Here is a 24,954-nt window from a genome sequence, read left to right on the forward strand (position 1 = left end):
CCCTCTGACTGGACCCGAGGTAAACCCTTTACAGATTCTAATTACTGCCCTCTCCTCGAACACACACGCACGCACGCACACACACTCGAAGCAAGAGGGGGGGCCAACAACTTCATCCAGCCCATTGACCGCAGACATAGAACTCAACCCTACATCGGTGTGCAATTAAAAAGAACTTGCAGGGAATCAGTTCCACACACGTGAACCCCAACGCAGCATCGGTGTGCAATTAAGTGCCCTGGCCATCAGGGGGGCCATTTTCTTGACCAGCCTCTTTAATGACTTAGCAGTGTTCAACTCCAGAGAAAGGGCCAAGAGAGAGAGGGGGGGGAGTGCGGGGGCGGGGGGCACATGTTTTGATTGCTCTGTAAACTTTCTTTGATGGCAGCTTTCATTTTTCATGTTCCCCGGCGTTAATTAAATTCCTCCTTCCCAGCCTCGAAGGTGAGGCACGTTCAGAATCTGATTCTGTTTCGGAGTTCTCTCTCCCTCGGTCTCCCCTCCATCTCAAACTCTCTCACACTCACTCTCTCCCTACCCCTCTCTCTCACACTCTTTCTCTCCCTCCACCTCACCATCTCTTCCTCCTCTCTCACTCAACCTCTTCCTCCCCTCTCTCACTCTCATCACTCACTCACCTCACTCTTCCTCCTCCCCTCTCCTCATCTCACTCACCTCACTCTTCCTCCCTCCTCCCTCTCTCTCTCTCACTCACTTACTCTTCCTCCTCCCTCCCTCTCTCGCTCACTTCAATCTCGTTCCCTGTCTCCCTTTTTTCATCTCCTCATCTCCATCTTTCTCCCTGCTCTCTTTCACCCATCTGCATAATGCGATTTCCTCCCTCAATAGGCCAGTTTCGTGCACGTTCACTGCTGATCTAAACACACACACACACACACACACACACACACAACCCACACCCCACCCCCACCCCCCCCCCCCCCCCCCACACACTTCGTGCCCTTACAGCTTTGCTTTCTAATAAAGAATCGCTGGAGCTTGGGAGCACGGAATAGGGTCACATACACACAGTTCAGCATGCACGGCACGCACATCACAACACACACTACACACACACACACACACATTCCTACACACACACACACACTTCTGAGTATCACTGTCGCACTAGTAACTAAGAGAGGTCCTGCAGAAAGATGAATCTGAAAATGAGGACAAAATAATTCAGGAGCTCCAGTAGCGGTGTGAGTGTGGGTGTGCATACTGATAAGCGTCTGGTAGGTGTGTGAGGACTCTGCAGAGTGTGAACCAGCAGCTACGGCACAGAGACAAGGGAAGTCTCTTTGCAGATGTTATCTCAACAACAACTAACAGTCCTACAAGGGCCTTAGGAACCATTAAGCAGGCCATAAAGAGGCCTCCATGCAAGGTCACACAACACATCTTACTGCAGCATGTTATGGTTGTCAAATGTTTGCCAGGATAGCCTTGAAAGACCGCTAGTGCAGTCAGGTATTCTACAACCACTTAGTCAGAAGTGCATATTACACATGTATAATGCATCTGAGGGGATGAGGATTGCCTATGATTGACTGTTTGCTTTAGACCCGACTTGACTCGTGTCTGCGTCTGCGTCTGCGTCTGTGCGTGCGCGTGCAGCCTATAAGTGGCCATATTATGACAAAACACATTGCCCACCGGGTCCGTGAGGGGATTGAGTGACTCTGCTGCCCTCTGTGTTTGGCTAATTATATTGGCTAATTATATGTGAGGACAGCTGATCATAAGTCACTGTGTGCGTGCGTGTGTATGTGTGTGTGTGTCGATTGTGTGAATGTGTGATTGGTGTTTAGTGTGTGTGTTGTGTGTGTGTGTGGTATGCAAAACAGTGCATGTGTTCATGTTGTATGTATGCATGCCTGCGTGTTGGAGTTCAAGACTATGCAAGTCTGTATGCAATTCATGTTTTTGAGTGTCTGTGTGTGTGTGTGTGTGTGTGTGTGTGTGTCACCTGCTGAAATCCTTCTCAGTTTCTAGCTCTTCCTCTCCGTGACCCATACGCAGGAGGGTGCGCTCATCTATGTCCATGGGCCATGATTCTTCTCAAACAGCTGTTCAGAGCCTAAACAACACACATTTTAAACACACACATTTAACAAACACACATTTGCAAATGCAACCCCACATCAAAACTAATGTCATATCTCAGATTCTCTCCATCACACACACACACACACACACACACACACACTAAATAGGAGCCTGGACAGGCTCTTATCTGCCTCAGGATGTGTGTGTGTGTGTGTGTGTGTGTGTGAGAGTGTGTGTGTATTGATGTGACACATGCCGATGCATTTTATGGCTCTGTTGACAGCCAGGCAGTGTTATTTACTCCCGACTGGCACCGTGTCACTAGATAACACGGGGCGACCGCTGCCAACTACACGTCAACAGTGAACTACCAATTACCTTTCACCACTTCCTGCCAACCACCAATCAGCATCTAGCACTCACTGCCAGCAACCAATCACCGACCTGAGAGTTGTGCACACTCATCACCACCTCTGATGACACTCCTGCTTTCAGCACTGTAACCCCGGTGGCATGTCAGAGCCCCATGTGGTTTTGGCAGGGGTAAGAAACAGCACCCACCCCTTTTTAATTGAAGCAATGGCCCTTTGTGCCACCAATGCGGTTTCTAGAAGCCACTTGAATCACAAATCTTTGGGGGTATATCTCGCGAATCGATTTTGTAGAGTGGTGATAGGTATGCCAGCAGAGAGCGACCTGCCTCTACCTCACAAACTTATTTAAACGAAAGCCTTCATTTGGCAGTGGTGCACGAATGGGAGAAAGAGCCATTGGACGAGTAAAAGAATACACATGTTTAAACCATGGCAAGGCTGAAACACACACACACACACACATACAGACACACACACAGACACACACACACACAGCAAAGCTGATCACACATGATTACAAACACCCACACACACAGTATGAAAATGTGAGTGTTTAAAAGAGAGAGCCTGGACCTCATTTCAGTAAAAAGAAACAGCTCTCAGCACTTCAGTTTGGAAAATCTAGTTCAAAAGCGGCCTTTTAAGAAAACACACACACACACACACAAACACACACAGCAGGCTCACAGCCAGCACGGTTTTGCTTAAAAATCCAACCCTCAGTTGGCAGCAAGGCAGTGTTTCCTGTGTGTGTGTGTGTGTGTGTGTGTGTGTGTGTGTGTGTGTGTGTGTGTGTGTGTGTGTGTGATGTTAGCCATGTGACTGTGTGAGGAATTTATTTGGCTGATCTGCAGCAGTTGTGGCCCAGATTGTCATTGTCCCCTGCAGGCAATGTGGCTAAGGCACTTGTCCCAGCAACACAGCTCACTCACACTCACACTCACACCCACACACACACACACACACACACACCTACATTTTAGAGCTCACGAAAGGCAGACATAGCCACTGAGCAAAGCTGACAGAAAGGGCAGCCAGAAAGCCACAGCAATGACTCCTGGAAGGCAGACCACAGCAGGTGTTTGTGTGCATGTGTGTGCGTGTGTGCATGTGTGCGTGTGTGTGTGTGTGTGTGTGTGTGTGTGTGTGTGTGTGTGTGTGTGAGAGAGAGAGAAAGGGAAACAGCGAGCAAGAGAGAGTGATGGAGGTGTAGATGATAAGTGGAGAGAGAGAGAATCATTCCCTAATTTAATTGATTATATCAGGGAGTGTAATATATATAAATAATGTGATTTGTGAGGACACAGATTTGTGCGCTTTTGTGTACTTTAACTGTGCGTATGTGTGTATGATAACTGTGTGTGTGTGTGTGTGTGTGTGTGTGTGTGTGGGTGTGTGTTTTCATACCTGATTGGAATGGGTAACTATGAGGGTCCTCTGCTCGGGGAAGTTGTGGTAGATGTTGGAGATGATCTGCACCGCGACGTCAGTCTTACCCGTACCAGGAGGACCAACAACCTGGAAACAGTGATGGAGAGAAGGGGAGAGAGAGAGAGACAGGGAGAGAGAGAGAGAGAGAGAGAGAGAGAGAGAGTTAGTGATGGAGGGGTAGATGATAAAAGGAGGTAGAGGAGAGGAGGAACAGAGAGTACACAGAGAGGAGACAAAGAGAAAGAGGTTGTCAGTTAAATAACCCAGCATAAAAAAGAAAAACAACATGACTGCAGTGGTGCATGTAAAACACAGTACTCCTGACAGCAACTCTCGCTCGCTCGCTCGCTCTCTCTCTCTCCTCCTCTCTCTCTCTCCATCTCTCTCACTCCATCTCTCTCACTCCATCTCTCTCTCTCTCCATCGCTCTGTCTCGCTCAGAAGCCCTTTGCTGTCTACCAAATTACTGTTTTCTGCCATCAGCTGTCTCTCTGCCCTCCTCCCCGCTCAGTGAAAAGGACAAGCTCAGCGCGGGTGAGTGGGGCGGTGGGGGTGTGTGCAGGGGGGGAACAGGGGGCACAGGATCATTGTTGGCAAGTCAGGTCAGCCTGACCGGGACAAAGCCAAGGACGAGTGATCGCTGTGAAAGGACACGAACAGTGGAGGAGGGGGCACGCCCACTCGAATTGGACTCTCGTTAGGGCCAGCTCATCTGGTACTGAAAGACGGGCGCTCCCAGGGAAGATGAGAGGCTTGGTCTTTATCAACGACATCCAGCGTAACCCTGGCAACTCCATGCACATCTACCAGGTAGCTCACAAGCTGACGGGCATCATACAAGGGCATGGAGACACACACACACACAGACACACAGACACACACACACACACACACACGCACCTAGCTTGTAGGCTACCTGCCAGAGCCAGTCATGGATACATTCGCACACTTTGAAGACACACAGAATTTTTAAAGCAGATGACACATGATACCAAATCACCTTGTGGCTACCTGGGAGTCTCATGCAAAGTTACAGATTAGCACACATACACATTATTTTTGTCTGTCTGTCTGTCTATCTATCTCACACACACGCAACCTTCAATCTAGAGGTACACGTGATGGAAACAAACACACACCACACAATGCCCATCAGCTTATGGGCTACCTGGCAGATTCGTGCTGAGTCAAGGATGCAAACACGAATACTCACACAGTGAAACCACACGCAACTTAAAAAGCACACGTGATGAGAACACACACGCAACCTGTGCAGAGCTGGTGCTGGGGAGGCTTCAGCTCTCGCTGTGTGTCAAACAAAACAGCCACACACTTGCACGGACTGCACGGCCACTCGTGAATGATTTATACTGCGTGTAGGGCACTGCCCTCTTTAAAGGCAGAACACGGATCTGAGTGCAACTTTACAAAAGCTGGAGGAACACTAAAGAAACACAGATGAGAGGAGAGATAGAGGCCTGAGCAGAGGACACACACACACACACACACGCACACACGAGTAATCGCAATGATCAATGAACAAGTGATCGCAATGGTCGATAAAAACACAATAAGAGTTAGATCAGGTCGAACACTCCATGTTTGATATATTCCAACCGTTGAATTGTAGGACGTCAACATTCTTTTAATTCAAAGCGAGAAAGCAAAATTGCAGACAGCAATTTTATTATGTCACATTTGTCCGTTTTCGAGAGAGGAAAGGGGAATGTACAAACCAACATGCATTGTAAAGACAGGTGAGTGTCCAAATGAATGTGCCACAGCCTCTCAAATTGGCTGCAGAGTGACCGTAATAGTTGCTTGGCAACGCTTGACTTGCTAACAATAGTTTGGGAAATGCGTAGTGAGGTGTGGTGGACAAAACTGAACAGTTTTAAAACAATGCAGTGAAAGTTATAGCTGTGCAAAGCTGTCACATAACTCTCCTACTAGTACAACACACCATCACCTTGCATTAAAACACAAATAGTTGAACAAAAAGTAAGCTACTAGCCAGCCACGAATAACATATTTTAATACAGTCACACGTTGAGCAGAGTTGAGAGAACAATACAGCCAAAATGGTAGCCATAGATTTGCTGGTGATTTACTTAGGCTCATTGTGAGATCAATCATACTCAAGCATAGTTGGTGTGCATCATGTACATGATGTGCTATGAGTAAGAAATCCACCAGATCTGATGCCATGTTCCCTCATGCCAGCCATGCTGTTTCTGAAAGCTGCATGGATCACTAATCTTAGGGGATAGAACTTCCATATTCCGAGTTTGAGTGGTATGAAATCACTGGTATGACTGCAGAGAGTGCCTTCTGCAACATCTCTAACTCACAAACACACTTATTTAGCTAATGATAGTAATGGACTGGTAGCCACTGGACAAGTATGTTAAAACAAGGGTACCAACAAACCCATAACTCTAGACAGCACAGGACAACACACGACACGAGAAGGATTTTTGCCCAAGAAAATTTAAAACAGCGATCCATTTCCATGATCATTAGAAAATCACTGTTCTACTAAATTTCATGCGAGCAATAATCCATACAACACGGAGTAAGCCTTTAAAAGCGACCAGGACACAGGTCCAGGACCAGGAGCTTCCAGCGGTAACCCAATGACTGATTCCACAACTGCAGTTTTATAGCTACAGGGAGCAATGAGCGGGTTTATGACTGAATCGAACAGTGGTGAGCTTATGACCAATTTATGCAGTGGTGAGCTTGTAAGTGAATCAAACAGAGGTGGATTTATGGCTGAACTGTACATTGGTGGTTTATGACCGAATCCAATGACAATTGAGTTAAAAACCCTTTTCGAACAGTGGGGATTTTATGACTGAATCGAACAACAGGGAGTTAAGTAACAATTGTAGCCTTATGACTGAACTGAGCAGTGGTTGGTTCAAGGCCTCTACCTGTGCACTGTACTATGGCTGTTATGGCTGTGTCCTTCTGTACCATAGTGGTGGCTTTATGGATGAATCTAACAATTAGTTTATAACCCAATCAAACAGTTGTAGAGGTTGATCTTACTGTAATGACTGAACTGAGATGTGGGGAGTTGGCACTTTATAACCAAACTGAATAGGGGTGGATGTATCACTAAATCAAACAGTGATGGCTTATCTCTGAATCTAACATAATGAACCATAAAGATCTGAGAAGTGGAGAGCATATGGCTGATTCAAAGAGTGGACTGAATCATCTGACATTGACATGAGCTCATCTCTGAAACTTCACAGTAAACAAACAGCTATGACCGTGATGATCTGAACAGTGATCAGAGTTTATAAATGACTTGGTCAGAAGTGAGTTCAGAGCCAAATCAAACAGTGGGGTGTTTCTGTCTGGCTCTTACCATGGTGAGTCCAGGCTGCATGCCGGCTCGGATGGCCTCGATCTGCGTTGGCGTGAAGGGGATGGTGTTCCTGTAAACGCAGAGCAAAGCGGCCATTAATATTCACAAAGCTCGATAAACACGCAGCATTTAACACATTCGGGCAGCTCATAAAGACATGAACCCCCAACCACCCCACCACCCATCAACACAGGAGCTGTCAGCTTTAATTCCCCCGCCAGGAAATACCCCTTTGGGCGTATTAATGAACCTCCACATCAAAGGGCATCAGAGGAGCTCAGTTCAAAGGTGTCTGGAAGGAATCTGGTTGAATTACAATGCCTGACTGACACAAGTTGATTGTCGGATAGTTGTGTTGAGTGTGTGAAGTAGAGGAGATCAAGCCAGCGGCTTTGGAATGGGGGGAGGAGATGAAAAGACAAAGTGTTTGACAAAAACAAAGTTTTGTAGTCGGTGGCAAACACTCCTAAAGGGGTTGAAGGGTGTAAACAGGTTTGAAGAGCATGTGGTTTTGTGTGTGTGTGTGTGTGTGTGTGTGTGTGTGTGTGTTTGAAACAATAAATTCAACTCCTGTGAGGTTCACTTTAGATGTGCCCTCCAGATTGCTTCTATTACCCCTCCAAATACCAAAATACCCCCTCACCTGAGGGTTCCCTACTTATGTAAGTATGCTAAACCATGTGTGTGATAGTGTGATAGTGTGTGTGTGTGTGTGTGTGTGTGTTCAACAAAAGTATTTGGTAGGCAACAAAAGGCAGGTGGTTGACTTTGCGCCTGTGGCGATAGCAGAGTGTGATGAGAACTAACGGGGGGGCATTGTGTTCGTGTTCACATGTGTGCGTATGTGTGTGTGTGTGTGTGTGTGTGTGTGTGTGTGTGTGTGTGTGTTGATAACCTGAGTGACAGGGAGCTGAACCGGAGATAAACTTTGTGTTTGTAAACACTGAGCTCCTCACAAAAGCTCGACCTCCAACCCCTCCTCAGTTTGACCTGGCGTGACCTCCTGACCTCAACCCTCTTGATCCACACCTGCACTGACTGTATCTGTACTAACTATTTAGTTCAACCCCCTGGTTAGCTACTCGGATGCAAGCCACCAACCCTAGGGCAAACCTTTGTTCTAGTTATAGGAGCTAGGATCCATGCTTGCACAAGGATGAACATGGTTTATGATGTACTTGTACGGGAGTGATGATGCCTACCGTTTTGGCTGGTTGTAGGGGTATGGCCCACGATTAGGGATAACATGAGGTTCTACCACCAGCGTGCGATCTTCCTCCTTCTTCCCTTCCTCCTCTTTAGGCTCATCCTGATCGGCCTTTCTTTTCTTCCCTTTAGCTTGCTGTGAAGTCTTGCTTTCTGGGAACGTGATTCTAAATATGGAAAGACATCACAGACAGTGGTTAAGACACAGAATCTGTTATTCTTGTTTGTGAAGTGTGTGATTTATTGCACCAACTGTGACCCCCACCCCCCCCCCCCCTCTCCTGACATTTGACCTCCTGACCTGAAGGGTGGAACCTGGAGAGCTGGGTCGTCCACTGTGACCTTGACCTGGTGTCCAGGGAAACAGGCTTTGAGGTGGTCTAGGGTCAGGAAGGTGTCGTTGAAGTCCAGCGATGGGATCTGATTGGGCATCTTGGAGTAGTGGGCGCTGCCCGGGTCGCCGTAACCAAGGATGATGTCGTGGAGCCAGTCGGGGACGACACACTCCGTGTTCATCAGGTTTCGGATGGTCTCAAGCACAGCCTGTTCACAGATAGAACATGATGAGATTACGGGAACACAAGGAGAACCGAAGACAAACAATCACGCCATTCCAGAATGTAACAACAGGTGCAATGAGGATACAAATATTAAATCTCTTCAGAATTCCACAAAATAAATAAATAAATAAATATATAAACCTCATGATGCTTTTGTGATTTTCATCTTAGCCAATGGGCCTTTGAGCACTTTGAAAAGACCATGAGAGTTATATTATTAATAACTAATGCAGTTATGAGATTACACCTCAATGCAGCAGATTGAAACATATTTAGATAGTCTTTAGATTTATGCCAAATTTGTATCGAATATTGCCACTTTCATAAACAAACCATAATGAGCTTGCTCATTTGGCTACTTTTACTTGATGGTTTTTAACTTAATGGATGATGAGGTAATGATGACGACCAGTACTGCAGACACTAATGAGTTAAGGAGAGGGACAGATTTCTCCCTGAGGAACACCACTGTGAAGTGGCCATCAAATTACAAATTTTGACCAGCTCTATGAGATAAACCCAAAGGTTACTAAGCACGTCTCATCGCCATGGAGACTGCAGGAAATTCCACTGCCCGAACCTGTGTGGTACTTTAAGAAGAAGAAGAAGAAGAAGAAGAAAAAAAAAACCTCTTCCTAATTTTGAGGAGCTGTCTACCTCCATCACAGCACCCTTTAAGGATCTTCTCAAGGGCATTATTTTCATCGAGATTCACCAGAGACCCAAAGCCTCTCCAGCCTCACGCCTGTCTGCTATTAATAAAAGGCATCTCTGCTTATTTTAGACCTGGAGCCTTTGATCATTCCCTCCATTATCTGGAATGAGCAGACAGCAGTGAGGTAACATTAAAAGCAGCCGTCTCTTCGCCGACTGTTCAACTTTTAAACAAAAAAGAGGCTTGGCAAGAACCTTTCGAAATTACCCAGTTGAGTGTTCTCATACAGAAAGAGACAATTGCAAGAACCAGAGAGAGAGAGAGAAGAGAGAGGGAAACGGACAGAGAGAAAGAGAGCGAGAGAAATGCATTTATCCATTACAAAGCAGCCTTAGAGAGGACAAGGACAGTGGAGTACAACATATCTGCTGTCAGGACATCTTCTTAAAGAGTGTAACCTGATCTGTGTGTGTGTGTGTGTGTGTGTGTGTGTGTGTGTGTGTGTGTGTGTGTGTGTGTGTGGTGAGGTCAGTTCTTAAAGACTGTAACGGGATAAGGTCATGCAGGCAGATTCTGCTTATATCAGTGAGAGAAATGTCTGTGTGTGTGTGTGTGTGTGTGTGTGTTTGTGTGTGTGTGTGTGTCACAGCAGTGCAAGGTCACTCAGTGTGTTTGCATGTCTGTTTGAGTGGGTGGAGGCCCCCTTCAGCACAAGGTCACTCAGAAAAGGTATGTGTATGTGTGTGTGTGTGTGTGTGTGTGTGTGTGTGTGTGTGTGTGTGTGTGTGTGTGTGTGTGTGTGTGTGTGTGTGTTTTTCAGGGCGGGTGGGGCTGATGGCATCAGGAGCCTTGAGCTTGTGGTAATTCCCCTCAACAGCTCCCAGCAGCTTCATTTGAGCCACTCATGATTTATCACTCAAAGTGTGTGTGTGTGTGTGTGTGTGTGTTTCCGGTGGCAAGGGGTTATGAACTTTGGGGAGCAGACTTGGGATGCGAAGAGTGAAGTAGAGGATCAGGGGATTGGGTGGGTGTGTGTGTGTGTGTGTGTGTGTGTCCAGCGGTGGCAGGGGGATGTGTCCCTCCGTAACCAACCTTGAAGTTATTCTCCTTTGGCTTGCGGCGCATGATGATGTTGAAGGTCTCGTACGGATCCTCCACTCCAGTCTGGATGCTGGTGGTCATGTCCTGCTGGTACTGGTTTGGGTCCAGCCAAACCCGGAAGGTTCTGGAGTCTCCCCTCAGCTTGGGCTTCGGGTCCGGACCTTGAAATAAAAACCAGAGCCAATGAGCGGTGAGAACCACATCCTCTTCTAACACTGACGAGAAAAACTGTTTTGGGTAAAATCTCACAGGTCTCAATGCAAGGAACAAATTACTTTAATATTATTAAACAGAATCTCAGAGCAGCCTTGCTACGCCTGAGGTCCCCCAGTGGAAGGCTTGTGAGACGCGCTCACTTTTAAGAAGGAATTCTGTGATCATTTATTTAGGGATGGGAGAATAGTTTAGTGGTACGACCAGTGAGAAGCAGCAGGCAGTGGGGTTTCTGAAAAAAAAAAAGAGTGGGACACCCACACTCACACACTCACATACTCACATACTCACACACTCACACACCCAAACACACACACTCACACACTCACACAATCACACACTCACCCACACGCAGTGCTGTGGCAACCCCAGCAGGGCGGCCAAAACTGCTTAGCCCCCTAATCCCAACCAAGGATTAACGGAACCCAATGTAGGATTCTCACCTGTAACCGCAAAGAGGGGACTCCCAGAGAGGGGATTGGCCTTTCCTAAAGATTTACTAGGAATGCTCCACACGGCTGCACTCTGGGCCCTGCGTGGGTGAAACCCTATTCTTTAGGTGTCACCCACAATCCATAGATGCCCCTCCTAAACCCCACCGGGCCACCCTCACCCATCATGTGCCAACCTTAAGCCGCCCTCTCATCCATCTTATGCCAACCCAAATCCACCAGCCGGAACCCCACACCCCCCTCACGGTGCTCCAAATCCGTCCACTCAAATGCAGTGTGGGTTTGGGGCCCACAGAGCCACACCAGGGGGATGTGGGAGAGCAGAGGGTCGTATTTTGCTCTGATCCTGTGGTCTCCGCTGTGCCAAGGCTGGTACGCACCAAAGGGCGACCAATACTGTGCTGCCCTGCTGGGAGAATTACACTCTAAACAAAGCTCTCTCTCTTTTTTTTTTTAACTGCCAGCTTTAGATACCAACCCCACAATTAGCACACTCATACAAAACACGCGCGCAGTCGCGCACACAGCACTTATTCAGAGTATTGTTCTTTTGTATTGAACCATGAGTAAGGTGTATAGTATGTAGTGAAGTGACTATTGTGTAGGGATGTTCTCAGTATGTAGTATGTTAGAAAATGTACAGTATGCATTTAAGTACGTAATACAAAGTAAGTAGTATACATTGCCGTGGATAATATCGCAGTGTGTAAGGCAAATTTATTTATAGAGTACCATTCATAAACATTGGTTATTCAAAGTACTTTACAATGCTAGTATGCATGGAATTGGGCTCTTTAGAAGCAGGTACTGTGGAAGTGTGAATGGAGAGTGCTAAGGAAGTGTGTACTATTTAGGGAACAAGGAGTGTGCATTGAAGTGGGTGCTAAGGAAGTGTGTACTATGTAGACATGGCCAGACAAGCCCTCCTTCATGAAGGAGATGCAAGCTGATGGGGCTATTTTTAAAATGCATGCTGAAATAGGTATCCTACTCTTGTGTATCCTCAGCATACTAGCTGTTGTTCGCACTCTCTGTCTCACACACACACACACACACACACACACACACACACTAATAAAAAAAACACATAAAGCTACCAAACCACAAACATGCAGACTGCACAAAAAATAAACAAGACACAAGATGCAACACACACTTAATCAAGATGCATGTCAAACACACACACACACATAAAATGAGGCACAATCCAGTTAAAACACAAACACTCACTATGACACACACACACACACACACTGAAGCAGAGAGGTGGTCTCCTAATTGGATGTGGTCTGACTGCACTGGCAAGACAGAATGAGGGTGATTACTCTGACACCCCATTACTCTGGTGGGAAGTGCGTTGTCTGCAAATTCATCTTCCGAACAGCCACACACACACACGTGCACACACACACACACACACACACACACAAATACACACACGTGTACACGCATGCATGCACACACACACACACACACACACCACAAACATTCAGACCTTCTATACTGTGTACAAATAACTAAACATCACATTCCAGCAATGTATGTGTTATGCAGATGTCTTGAATTACGACTTGTTTCTAGAATTCGATTTGTTTGAAGCAAACAGCAGGAAAGGATTCGGATGAGACTTCCTCTAGCTGCAAAGGCCCGTTTCAGGGGCTACATCCGTAGCGTGTTGCCTTTATTGATCTCAGTGCTATTGATCTGCTGGAGGTGGTGGAGGCCGTTTCCAGCCAAGCTTACAGGCTTACTCCACACTCCTGGTTCCTTCCTCAGGACACAGTGTTTTTGCTCTTGATCCAGAGCCCAGAGGAGGAGGCAGCCCCGCTGCACTGCACACAGATAGGAGACTACAGCATCACACATGTGATACGCTCATATTTCAGAGGGGAATGGAAGGGTACAAAGGGTAGTCTTACATCACTTAATGACCCAAGCCATTTGGGAGGGAAGATGCAGAGCTGTGGTTTTACCAGGAAATGTTTTGGTGAAATTCTGTGGGCTTAAAGGCTGGACTCTGGTCTGAAGCATTAGAACGCTTTGTGCTTTAGAAGGGAAAAGTGGAATGTCTGCTTCTGTGATAGGAAGTGATGAATGCGGGGAAAGAGTCTCCTCACCTTCCTCGATGACACGCCCCTTGTCGTCCAGCATGCCTTGCACCTCGCAGCCGCGGACGTACACCAGCCCCACCTGGTCCACGAAGGGCTGGCGCCGGTCGAAGCGTGTGCCGTACGGCAACATGGGCCGCACAGTCACCAGGAAACACACGTCATGTTTACGCAGGCCTGAGGAGGGCGGGAGAGAGGGGGGAAGAGAGGAAGAAAAGAGAGAGGGAAAAGCAGGAGAAGAGAGGAAGGGAAGAAGAGAGAGAGAGAGAGAGAGAGAGAGAGAAGAGAGGAAGAAGATGGGCGGACAGAGGGAATAGCAGAGAGGGGGGGAAGGGGGGGGGGGGAGAAAGAGGAGGGTGGAGTGAGAAGGAGAAATATCAGACAGGCCAGAGCAGAGGTGGAGAGGAGGGGATGAGAAGAAACAGAAAACAGAGGAGAGGAGGAAAGAAGGAGAGGGGGATAAAGAGAAAAGAGAGAGAAGAGCTCCGTCAGCACGTACTGATGTTTAAAACATGAAGCTCTAATTATACCAGGAAAGCCACTACACATGGCCTCTTGTTTTTTTTGCTGCGATTTTTTTGTAGTGATAGTAGCGACCAATGTCCACTCTGCAAGTAGTAACTTCTAACAGTGAACAGGTTTTATCCTATATGTACATAAACTATAGAAATATAGATATAGAAATATTTGTCAAGATAACAAGATAAATGGTGCCATCTCTCAGTGTCTCACAGGAGCTGAATGCTTAATCCTGCACAATCAGGAATTCTGAAGGTCAACCGTTAAACAAGGCGGGACTGAGAAACAGCTACACTAAAATCCATACCTCAGATCAATCCATAAGACCTGTCTCACATGCAATTATGTTAAAGGTGATTTTGCAAAAAATATCATTGAGCATTACAGTTATAATCATTTTCTGATTGTCATCGTATTAAAGAGCAACACAAATCAAGACACATAAAAAAGGCCAACAAACTCTAGGCAGATTATAGTGAAATATTTGCAATTTCATTGGTGATAAATGAAGCTTTAAATGAACCTCAGGGGAGGTCAAGGATGAGCTGTGGACTGAGCCTTCATGAGGACAAATAAAAAATGTGTCCAAGGTTTATAGGGTCACATAAAGCTCATTTCCTGGTGGCTTGACAGAGGTGCATGATGGGAAGGACTCACCCTCCCACTCGGACTTGATGTGATCGCGCACATTGAGGTTGACGGTGATGTCGGCGCGGACACGTGCTGGCCAGCCCTCGCCAATGTTGGGCTTGGCCACCTCCACGATGGAGAAGGCCATGATGGTCTGAGCCATACGAGCCCAACCGCCAAAAACCACACCACCATATTCAGACTGCCTGTAATACACACACACACACACACCACACACACACACACACACACACACAGATTAAATACTGCAACACTATTATTCTAGGCTGCAACAACAGTAACCCCAGTAACAGCTGCAACTACAGTTACAACAATAACAGCTGCAACTACAGTAAAAACAACATTTGCACCAACATTAAGTCAGGTCTGATGACTGATAGCATACCATGGCTTCATTCTGGACACCACATCCTCAATGTCCTGCCTGATCTCATAGGTGGACTCCAGGCGGAACAGGTTGAAGTTCCTCAGCAGGTAGTCATGCAGTGTCAGGAACTGCAGGTTCAGCTTCGGCAGCGCTAGACAACCTAGACACGTGCACACAGACAAACAAACATATGCCCCAACATGCACACACACATACATACACACACACAGACACACACAGGGTTTTTACACAAGGCTTTGCTTACAGCATGAACCAACACTTCAGTGTGGATGGCATTTGTTTTTGCAGCCAGGCGTGTTCTGCCTTATCGGCTGGTTAGACACATCAGAGTTGAGTTTAAAATGGATCTCTGGCCTGATCTGGCAGCTCCACCCTGCTATCTCCACACACTTAAATGGAGCTGTGGTGTTACTGGCAGACCAGAACTTTAGCCAGATAAGGATCGGTCTCGCTAACACAGCGAACCCTGAAAGAGGATGAGTGTGGTTGTGTGTGTGTGTGACAGAGAGGAAGATAAATTGTATGGCTGGCTGAGGCAGCAAGAGATTCTATCGAGAGAGCTCGTGAAAATGTGTGTGCGTGTGGAGAAGTGCGAAGAGAGTTCTGGATGTAAATGTGAAGTTTTGGATCTATATGCGCAGTTCTGGATTTGTGTGTGTGTGTGTGTATGTGTGTGTGTGTGTGTGTGTGTGTGTGTGTGTGTGTGTGTGTGTGTGTGTGTGTGTGACTTAAGGGAGTTGTTATGGATCTAAATGTGTAGTTCTGTTTTATTTGTGCGTGTGTGTGTGTGTGTGTATGTGTGTGTGTGTGTGCACGTGTTTCCATTCCCGTGACTGCACACTGTGTCCACACCCACCTTCACCAGAGTAGTACTCAGTGGGTACGATGTTCTCATCCCAGATAATCTTTTCCGTCGGGTACAGAGGCATCTGGTTCAGCTGCTCGATTTGGGAGATCCTCCGCTCATGGCGTGACACCTGTGTGTGTGTGTGTGTGTGTGTGTGTGTTTGTGTGTGCGTAGGAAGAGAAAAGGGTTGAAATTGGGTTAATGAATGACTGTCCTAGTATCATCACAACACCTCCAACCCCAGTACCCAAAAGCCGGTCCACCTATCAAAGGCTTATCCTCCTGCTCCTAACAGCAGAAGCACTCCGCTCCCCTGGATCAGCCCGTCCTCACAGCCCTCTAAAGTAGGCCACGCAGCGCTTCCTTGTTGCAGCAACTCCATTGTCATCACATTTAAGCCATTTATCAGTGTTTTCTTTGTGTTCGTTGCAGTTTTTTTGAGGTGTCTGAAGTGCTTCCTGTGCTGGCAGCTGGCAGATATTTGAGTGGAGATGAAAACAGGACTGAAGCACGTCAGTAATACTTGGGGTACACAGAAACACAACACAACACACACACACACACAAACACACACACACACAGATCTTGCACACACTGCTCTCTGCTGCCCTACACTAAAATCATTTGTAATGAGACACCATCGGCCTTCTTGTGACCCCCCTACGTGTGCAAAGTGTGCATGCATTCACAGAATGTCATGAATCATGAGATTAAAAACGGTACCTTCATTAAAGTATCTTGGGAGCATGTGTGTAAAATGATGCATGCGTCGTTCACTAAGTGCAATGCATCATGGGAACATGTGTGTGAAATGACACGTGCATTCTGTGTCTGCAGTGCATCATGGGAGAGTGTGTGCTAAAAATGGCGGATGCGTCCACTTAGTGAACGGCATCATGGGAGCATGTTTGTAAAATGATGCATGCGTACACGGACGACACTGAGAGCAGTTTCCAGTGACTGTCGGCTTCCAGTATGCAAAGTGACTCCATGCAAATGTAATAGGAGAGAAAGGGATACAGAGAGAGAGAGAGAGAGAGAGAGAAAGAGAGTAAGAGAGAAAATAATAGAGGAAGAAAATGAAGGGAAATGGACGGGAAGAGAGGTAAAGAGAGAGAGAAAAAAGAGAAGAATACAAATAAGGAAAGAGAAAGGATGGAGAGAGAGAGAAGGATAAGAGAGGTAAAGAGAGAGAACAAAATAGAGAACAGAAATAAGAAGGGGGTGAACAGAGTCCCTGAGCATGGAGAGTATCCATCAGAGAAAGAGAGAGCGAGAGTAAAGACTTCCAGACAGAGGGCAGGGAGAGAGGGAGAGATTACCTGCAGAGGAGAGAAAGAACGAGACAGAGAGAACGGGAGGGAGAGACACCCTGCACTTCAATGCAGCACAAAATCCAGAACCCACATTCTAGCCAAACGAAAAAAGGCAGACTAAGAAAATCATGGTCGCCAAGAGAGCAGAGTATATGTGGTCACTGTATGATAGGTGAGGTTGAGACGGAGCTGCACTCTCTCCGTCACTGTGAGACATATAAAAAAAAATGAAACACCTAGTCCAACAGGCTTGCTAGCATACTTTCTGGGTTCCAAAATGTAGGGGAGCTGGAGGTATTGCCTATCTTTCTCTTGCTGTACCATTGAGCCAGGGACAATTTAGACATGTACACACACACCACCCCCATCCACATCACCATCCACACCAGTGCAAACACCATGCAAGAACATACTTCACACACACATCCATGTGCATTGTATTCTTTATATGAACCTTGTGTTTAAATGCTATGCTTTGGCAATGCAAAAAAATACTAATAAAGCTCATTTGAACTGAATTGAGAAAGGAGAACCGATAACTCTATAATAGAAAGAATAGGTCAGAGATTCATTGAGAAATAGATGAAGTCATCACTCATCACCTTCTCACACACACACGCATGCACACACACAGTCTTATCCTTTGCCCGAAATCTGGTGTGCTTGCAAAGTAAATGCTTATGTGTCTGTATACCCCTGCATGTGTGTGCGTGTGTGTGCGTGTGTGCGTGTGTGTGTGTGTGTGTGTGTAGCCTTGCTTGTGTGCAAGTGTGTTTTTGTGTGTGCGTAAGAGAGATCCCCAGAGAATTGCCGAGATGAGAATGATAATGTGTGAAAATAAACCCCACACCTTTGGATGTGATGCGCTTGGCGTAAGAGATGACCTGCTCCTTTTCTCCCACAGAATCCATCTGCGTGCGTGCGTGCGTGCGTGCGTGCGTGCGTGCGTGCTTGTGTGTGCGTTTCAGCTTCTGGGAACGTCATCTGAGCAATTTCTTTGGACTCGGCAAACTTCCACTTTTTTTTGTAATGTGCACATATGTAATAACTTCTAAAATAACTTTTCTCTGGTATTAAAATACTCTCTGGGAGATATGAGCTGGGAGAGGAAGAACAGCTCAAGATTGCGGAGAACAAATTGTGTCTTGCTGCTGAAACCCTCCTGGAGGGGTCATCCAAATTGGACCAAATGATTTAATAAGAGTGAGCCTTTTCAAGCCCAATTATGAGTCCTCTATTCTACACAGCCCACGGCTAATAAGCATAACGAAGGCCTAATCATTGAGATTTTATGACTGTGTGTGTGTGTAGACAGGGAGAGGGTGTGTGTGTATGAGGCAGGGTGGGTGTATGCAAGTAAGTCTTTGACTGTGTGTGTGTGTGTGTGTGTGTGTAGGTGAGTGTGTGTGGCTCAAGGCAATGCATGGTGCTCAAATCAAGGGACTGACATTGGCTTCAACAAAACCCAATGTTAATTATGAGCCTCTTTCCCCTGGTCGTTCAGAGGGGAAGCAGAGAGTATAATTAAGAGCCAAGCAGGTCATGTTTAGGACAGCGTGCCTGTGTGTGTGTGTGTGTGTGTGTGTGTGTGTGTGTGTGTGTGTGTGTGTGTGTGTGTGTGTGCGCGCCAGGACAAGCTGTGTGCCTTCCATTCAAATTCAAGCACATTCACACAGTTTCAAAACAAACATACATGATCACACACACACACACACACACACACACTCTCTGAGGCCCACAGGGGGGCAATCAGAAGGGACCTACACCAAGGGCCACACACTCCATGAGCAAGTGCCTTTGACCAATGTAAGGCCTTAACCGGATTAAAAAGACAAAGACAACAAGCACGAGCCAATCTGCATCTGAAGGTCGAACGGTAAATTATTGCCTTAATTCAGACAAGGCACACGAGACCTAGTCACGCCAAGCATGCTCGTTAAGTCTGCAAGAAAACAGTAAACAAACACAACCCCTATGCTAATATGGTCTGTCTCCTCATGCAGAAATCTTCATCAAGTTATTTGTGTCTTTGCTTTTCCAGTTGTTTTAGTTTGCTGTTGTTGACATCTGATGCAGAACTTACCAGAAGCTCCAGAAGGACCTCCTTGTCATAGGTGGTGTTTTCCCCCTCTGGCAACTCTGGGAGCAGACACAGGTACGACGCCACCCGGTGGAGAGTGTCGGGACTGCAGAGAGAGAGACGGAAGAAGAGAGAACAGAGATGCTTGGGCTTAGCACACCGTGCAGTAATGGGTGTTTCACACTAGAATCAGCTGGTTATTTGTGTAGCATGTGCGACGTTGCAGATGGCTGGTCGTTTGTTTAACACGTGCCATCCTGCAAACGGTGTTTCTTTTTCTCCTGTTTGCCGATCGACAGCAGTAGTGCCCGGTCAGCATGTGCGTGCGTGCACACACACTCTCGCACACACACACACACAAACACACACACAGACAGACAGAACCCACGCACGCACACACACACGCACACACACATACACGCATCAATGAGGGAGGATTATGGGAGAAAAAACAAAGTGTGGACCACGGTCTCTAGCGCCTCAGACCGATGCCTTCAGCTACTGTGTGTGTGTGTGTGTGTGTGTGTGTGTGTGTGTGTGTGTGTGTTAGAAGACATTGATCTGGATAGTCACACCCCAGACTCACTGCAGCTTGCTTTGAAGCTCGAGAAGGCCTGAACACTAAAGGGTGTGGCCACTCCATATGTCGTAGTGCAAGTGCGTGTGTGTGTGTGTGTGTGTGTCTATACGCTATAGTAATATAGTATACGCAGTGTAAGACTATATGCAGTGAAGGAAGAACAACAGGGTATCAGACTGTTATATTTCAGCAAAAAATAAGAGGAAGAGGATAAGAGAGAGACAAAAATAAATAGTATGGGAGGGGGGGTTGGGGGAAAAGAGGGAGCAGAAAGAGGGAAGAGTAGAGTGATAGAGAGAGAGAGAGAGAAAGAGCGAGAGAGAGATGGGGGAAAATCAGGCCATGTGTCAGTGTGATAACAGAATGTTTGTGTGTTTTGGAGGATTGAGTGGATCAATTCAAAATGGAGGCTGTTGGCCAGCTTAGCGTGTGTCGCGCAGCTAAAATATCTGGCTTTGGAGAGCTGTGCGGGAAAAAAGTGCCTTGTTAAATCTGATCAGCACATTTGAAGTTCTGCAAGCGGCTTTCGTGACAGAGATGATGCCTGTGTGTCTGTGTGTGTGTGAGGCAGCGGTTTTTCTTCAATGCTACTTTTATCCATAAGAACACACATTCTTAGCGAGGGTGGGAACTGAGCTTCAGCAAACCTACTGAGACAGCCAAAGCCGAGAGACATCAGTGTGAAGCGAACTTGAGGAATTCAGGACTTGGAAATATCTCTCAGTTTCTGTACTTCTCACACACACACACACGAGAATGGTACAACTCTTCCAGGCAATAGCTGTCAGACAGACCAAACTCTCACTGTCTCTCTCTCTCCATCACACACACACACACACACACACACACACACACACACACACACACACACACACACACAGATTAGAGTGGAAGTGAGCGGCTGAAGACCATGCAAGCTGATGAGAACTCTTCCTCCAGCAGTAGGGGAGAACATGTCACACAGCTAGGCAGGGGGTGCTTGTTAAAGGAGAACCGACTTTCCTTCTCGGGTGCTCAGCACTCGCCTCACACACTGAAACAGCCTCTGTGTGTGTGTGTGTGTGTGTGTGTGTGTGTGTGTGTGTGTGTGTGTGTGTGTGTGTGTGTGTGTGTGTGTGTGTGTGTGTGTGTGTGTGTGTGTGTGTGTATGCCTCTCACGGCAAGATATTGTTGCACTGAGACACTGAAAAATAATGACTGTGTGTGTGTGTGTAGAATGAAGGCACATCACCATAATATGGGTTGCATGTATGCAAGTGTAAGTGTGTGTGTGTGTGTGTGTGTGTGTGTGTGTGTAGTGAGAGCATGAAGGAGGCTGTACAGAGCCCCCACACTAATGGGAGCTGACAAACACAGCTGTTCAAAGACTTTACTCTCAAGATGCAGCAAATCGATTGAATTAATGAGCCACATCTTCCCCCGGCCTGGCCTGGTCTGGCTGCTGTCGTTCATCTCCTCTCCTCTCCTCTCCTCTCCTCTCCTCTCCTCTCCACTCCTCTCCACTCCTCTCCACTCCTCTCCACTCCTCTCCACTCCTCTCCACTCCTATACACTCCTCTCCTCTACGCTCCTCTCTTTTACAATCGTCTCCTTTACGCTCCACTCCTCCACTCCTCTACGCTCCACACCTCTACTCTCCTCTCCTCGACTCTCCACTCCTATACACTCCTCTCCTCTACGCTCCTCTCCTCTACCCTCCTCTCCTCTCCTCTCCTCTACTCTCCACTCCTATACGCTCCTCTCCTCTACCCTCCTCTCCTCTCCTCTCCTCTCCTCTACGCTCCGTGCAGGTTCAAGGACTTCTCGTCTGCGGCATGCAGCACCATGCCAAGCAGCAGCCCTGCAGTCAGGGGGCACGCCACTGACGCTGATGCTGTCGCCAACGAGGACGGCGATGACGCTGCGCTTCACACCTGCTTGACTCACACACACACACACAAGAGATCAGCTATAGCGCTCCCTCAGCAGTGGTCACACACACACACGCACACACACACGCACATTAAGCTTGAGGCTATGGGGCGTAAACCAATACAGAAAACAGGACGCTATCTTTATGGCAGTGACTATGATACTAAACATCAGGGTTTTTATCAGTGATGTCGATCTTAAAATACATAACCCATCTGTTAAAAAGTATTTGTCTAAAACTATGTATAAATATAAATACATATACATATATGCATAAACTATATCTGCAGGAGGCTGTTCCTCCTCCATCATATTATAGTCATTTTATAGCCTTTATTTAGTGCTGAGGCTGAGATCAGCGTTTCCCCACTGGTCAATAAAGCAGCAGTAGGGACCCTTATTAAAATAACTTTGTCAGATTTGCTGAAACTGTCATTACGTCGTGACAGAAGAACATGAGCGCGATAATCTGTGACCAAAATCAGGCTCCTCTGGCTCCACCTAGCAGTCCTAAGGCCATCTGCAAAAACCACCGCAACCGAATCAAAACAACCAATCAGGAGCCAGGAGGCGTGTCTGCCGGAGTGTCAATCACTGCTGGTGCACAAGCTCGCCTCCCCCGCACACACTCGGCACTGAAGCTACGGGGAGCTTTATGTTGCGACTAAAATTTCAAACAATTCAAACCATACAATTAACATAAACAAAGGCCCTACTTTTATCACTGCATTTACAGCACATTAGCCTATTCTGACCCAAGAGAGATTTTAAATAGATTTTTCTTACTGTCTAGATTTCTGGGGACTTCTTGTTTCACCTTTTGCCCAACTTATTGATAGATAAATAAATTACTTAATGTACTTCTCTGTAGCTGAGAAGGCAACCAGTTACCGAGGATACAAGTCATACTGGCTCAGAAATGACAAAGACTTCTATGATGAAAACCTTACCTAACTGACATGAACACATCTTTCACCTTTCTTTTGGTTTGCTATGTCTGTGAAGCATTTGCATACCTATTATGATTGAATAACATATTAACTGGCTCTTTCATACAGATTGAAAGGTACACCCTACAAAGAGCCATTCCTCCTGATAAGTGCCCCCCCCCCCAACCATCTCCTGTCAGCCTCTAGTCTCTCCCTACAGCTCACGGGTCATTGATCCCACAGGCTGGGAGGACCAGGAGGCAATTAGGTCTATACTGTTGCCTTCACGCACCCCACCACGGAGTGCGTTAATAGCTACCCGTTAGCTCATCACGGTCCAATTCTCTCCTGACAGCGATTGATTTCGCGCTGCCATTTCATTCAGCCGCCGGGCCCTAAATCCCCGTCTGAAGCTGAGTAATACCATCTCCTCGCCGGCTAGTTGTTATCAAATCCCAGTCACCTTTGATAGTGGCTATTAGCAGGGGATAAGAAGGCGGGGATCGGTGCCCGGCTCTCCCTCCCACCGCTGCTGATAAAGAGGCTTAGCTAACCAAGGCATAACTCTCATGGCTATAGAGCTGTAGATGCAGGAACATACACACAGACGCACAAATGCCTTCACAGACCCTAACGCAGACAGTACACATACTACAGCTTAGGGATGAATTCATCTTCTGCTATGGTTGACACGCTGTTGAACAACATTTTGGTTGAGCCCCACTCTTACCTGAGGTGGCCGAACTTCTTGTTTAGGGACTCTCGTGTGTCCACTGCAGCCACATTGGACAGGGCAAAGTCCTGAAGCTCAGGGAAGTGGGCGAAAGCCGATCTCTGGAACACACGCACACACACACACACAGTATTTTTAGTATTTTAGTCAGTATTTTTGGTTTCAAAACAGGTACGTACTATTTAACTGGTTAATCACCTCACAGATTATATAGCTCTGCTGTGCTTTTGTGCAGAGAAAATCTCTGCGTTAAGATGGCATAATTCATATTTTCATTCAACCAACTTAGGTTCTCTGCCCAGTTATTTCATCTGATAAAGAAGGTGCTTTGGCTGAAACATCATGGTATTTTGAAGTTTATTTTCTACCGAGTGAGTGCTGCATGTTTGTTGTTCCTCTGAACCACCTTAAAACACTAGCATCAGAGGCAGGTCTGTCTGCAGTATCAGGCGGCCATCTTGTCCCAAGAGGGAGAGGGGAGGGGAGTAGAAAAGAGAGAGGGGAGAGAAAGAGAGACGGAGGAGCAGGAGAGAGAGAGTAGAAAGAGAGAGAGGAACAGGAGAAAGAGAGATAGAGAGAGGCAGGAGAGAGAGAGAGAGAGAGAGAAAGAGAGAGGAGCAGGAGAGAGAGAGAGAGAGAGAGATGAGCAGGAGAGAGAGAGAGGAACAGGAGAGAGAGAGAGACAGAGGAGAAGGAGAGAGAGAGAGAGAGAGAGAGAGACAGACAGATGAGCAGGAGAGAGAGGAGAGATGGTTTGATGTCTGCCTAATGTCTGTATGATGAGAGCAAGAGCAGGTGATGGTGCAGAGTCTCTCTGATTTCCTCACTGAATTTATCCATTAATCAAGAGACTGACCACAGCATGAAGCATCTAGACTCAACCACCCCAAGATACACACACAGGATGGACAAATATGCTCACTGACTCACACACACGCTCACAGAAACACACACAAATTCACTGCCACACACACATCCCCATCCACACACAGGGGGCTTTGATGAGCTCCTCAGCTCTCTGACAGAAGAAAGACCAAGCAGATGAAAGCTTCGCCACAGATGGGGAGGGGTGGGGCGGGCTGTGTGGGGCGACTGTGGCTAGCCAGCTCATTACCCACAGTCCTTTGCAGCCATCCAGTGGGACTTGGACTCCAGATCCTATCAAGAGTGTGAAGGCCAGCTGACCAATGTAAGCAGCTCAGCATGCATGCACACACACACACACACACACACACACACACACACGGAGAGCCTGAAACCTTGTCACTTTCGACCAGCCGCACACACTAGTCCCTTGGAAGGCTGTGTGTTTGGGCCAGGTCAATTAGTTTGGCTCCTGACAGAGAGGGCTTTCTAAACTTTGGGCAAGTGGTACACCAGCAAACTCTTGTGTGAAACTACATCAGGCTGTCTTCTTTATTCAGAGATATTTCAGAGGGCTGGGAAAAAAAGTTGAGCTATTTTTGCCA

At 46.9% G+C, this 24,954-nt stretch overlaps 1 protein-coding gene across 1 annotated transcript in view; it reads right to left on the minus strand.

The window, feature by feature from the left end:
- Window positions 1–24,954, minus strand: part of aqr (aquarius intron-binding spliceosomal factor) — a 75,022-nt gene that overhangs the window by 39,864 nt on the left and 10,204 nt on the right. The window contains 13 exon segments of the mRNA XM_080850206.1: window positions 1,973–2,049; window positions 2,051–2,083; window positions 3,834–3,944; window positions 7,237–7,306; window positions 8,439–8,609; window positions 8,744–8,985; window positions 10,750–10,919; window positions 13,541–13,708; window positions 14,708–14,886; window positions 15,087–15,228; window positions 15,946–16,066; window positions 19,336–19,438; window positions 23,483–23,586. Of these exon segments, the coding sequence (XP_080706332.1) occupies window positions 1,973–2,049; window positions 2,051–2,083; window positions 3,834–3,944; window positions 7,237–7,306; window positions 8,439–8,609; window positions 8,744–8,985; window positions 10,750–10,919; window positions 13,541–13,708; window positions 14,708–14,886; window positions 15,087–15,228; window positions 15,946–16,066; window positions 19,336–19,438; window positions 23,483–23,586 (1,691 nt within the window).

Source organism: Sprattus sprattus (assembly GCF_963457725.1).
Source record: "Sprattus sprattus genome assembly, chromosome: 13".
Classification (NCBI taxonomy): Eukaryota; Metazoa; Chordata; class Actinopteri; order Clupeiformes; family Clupeidae; genus Sprattus; species Sprattus sprattus.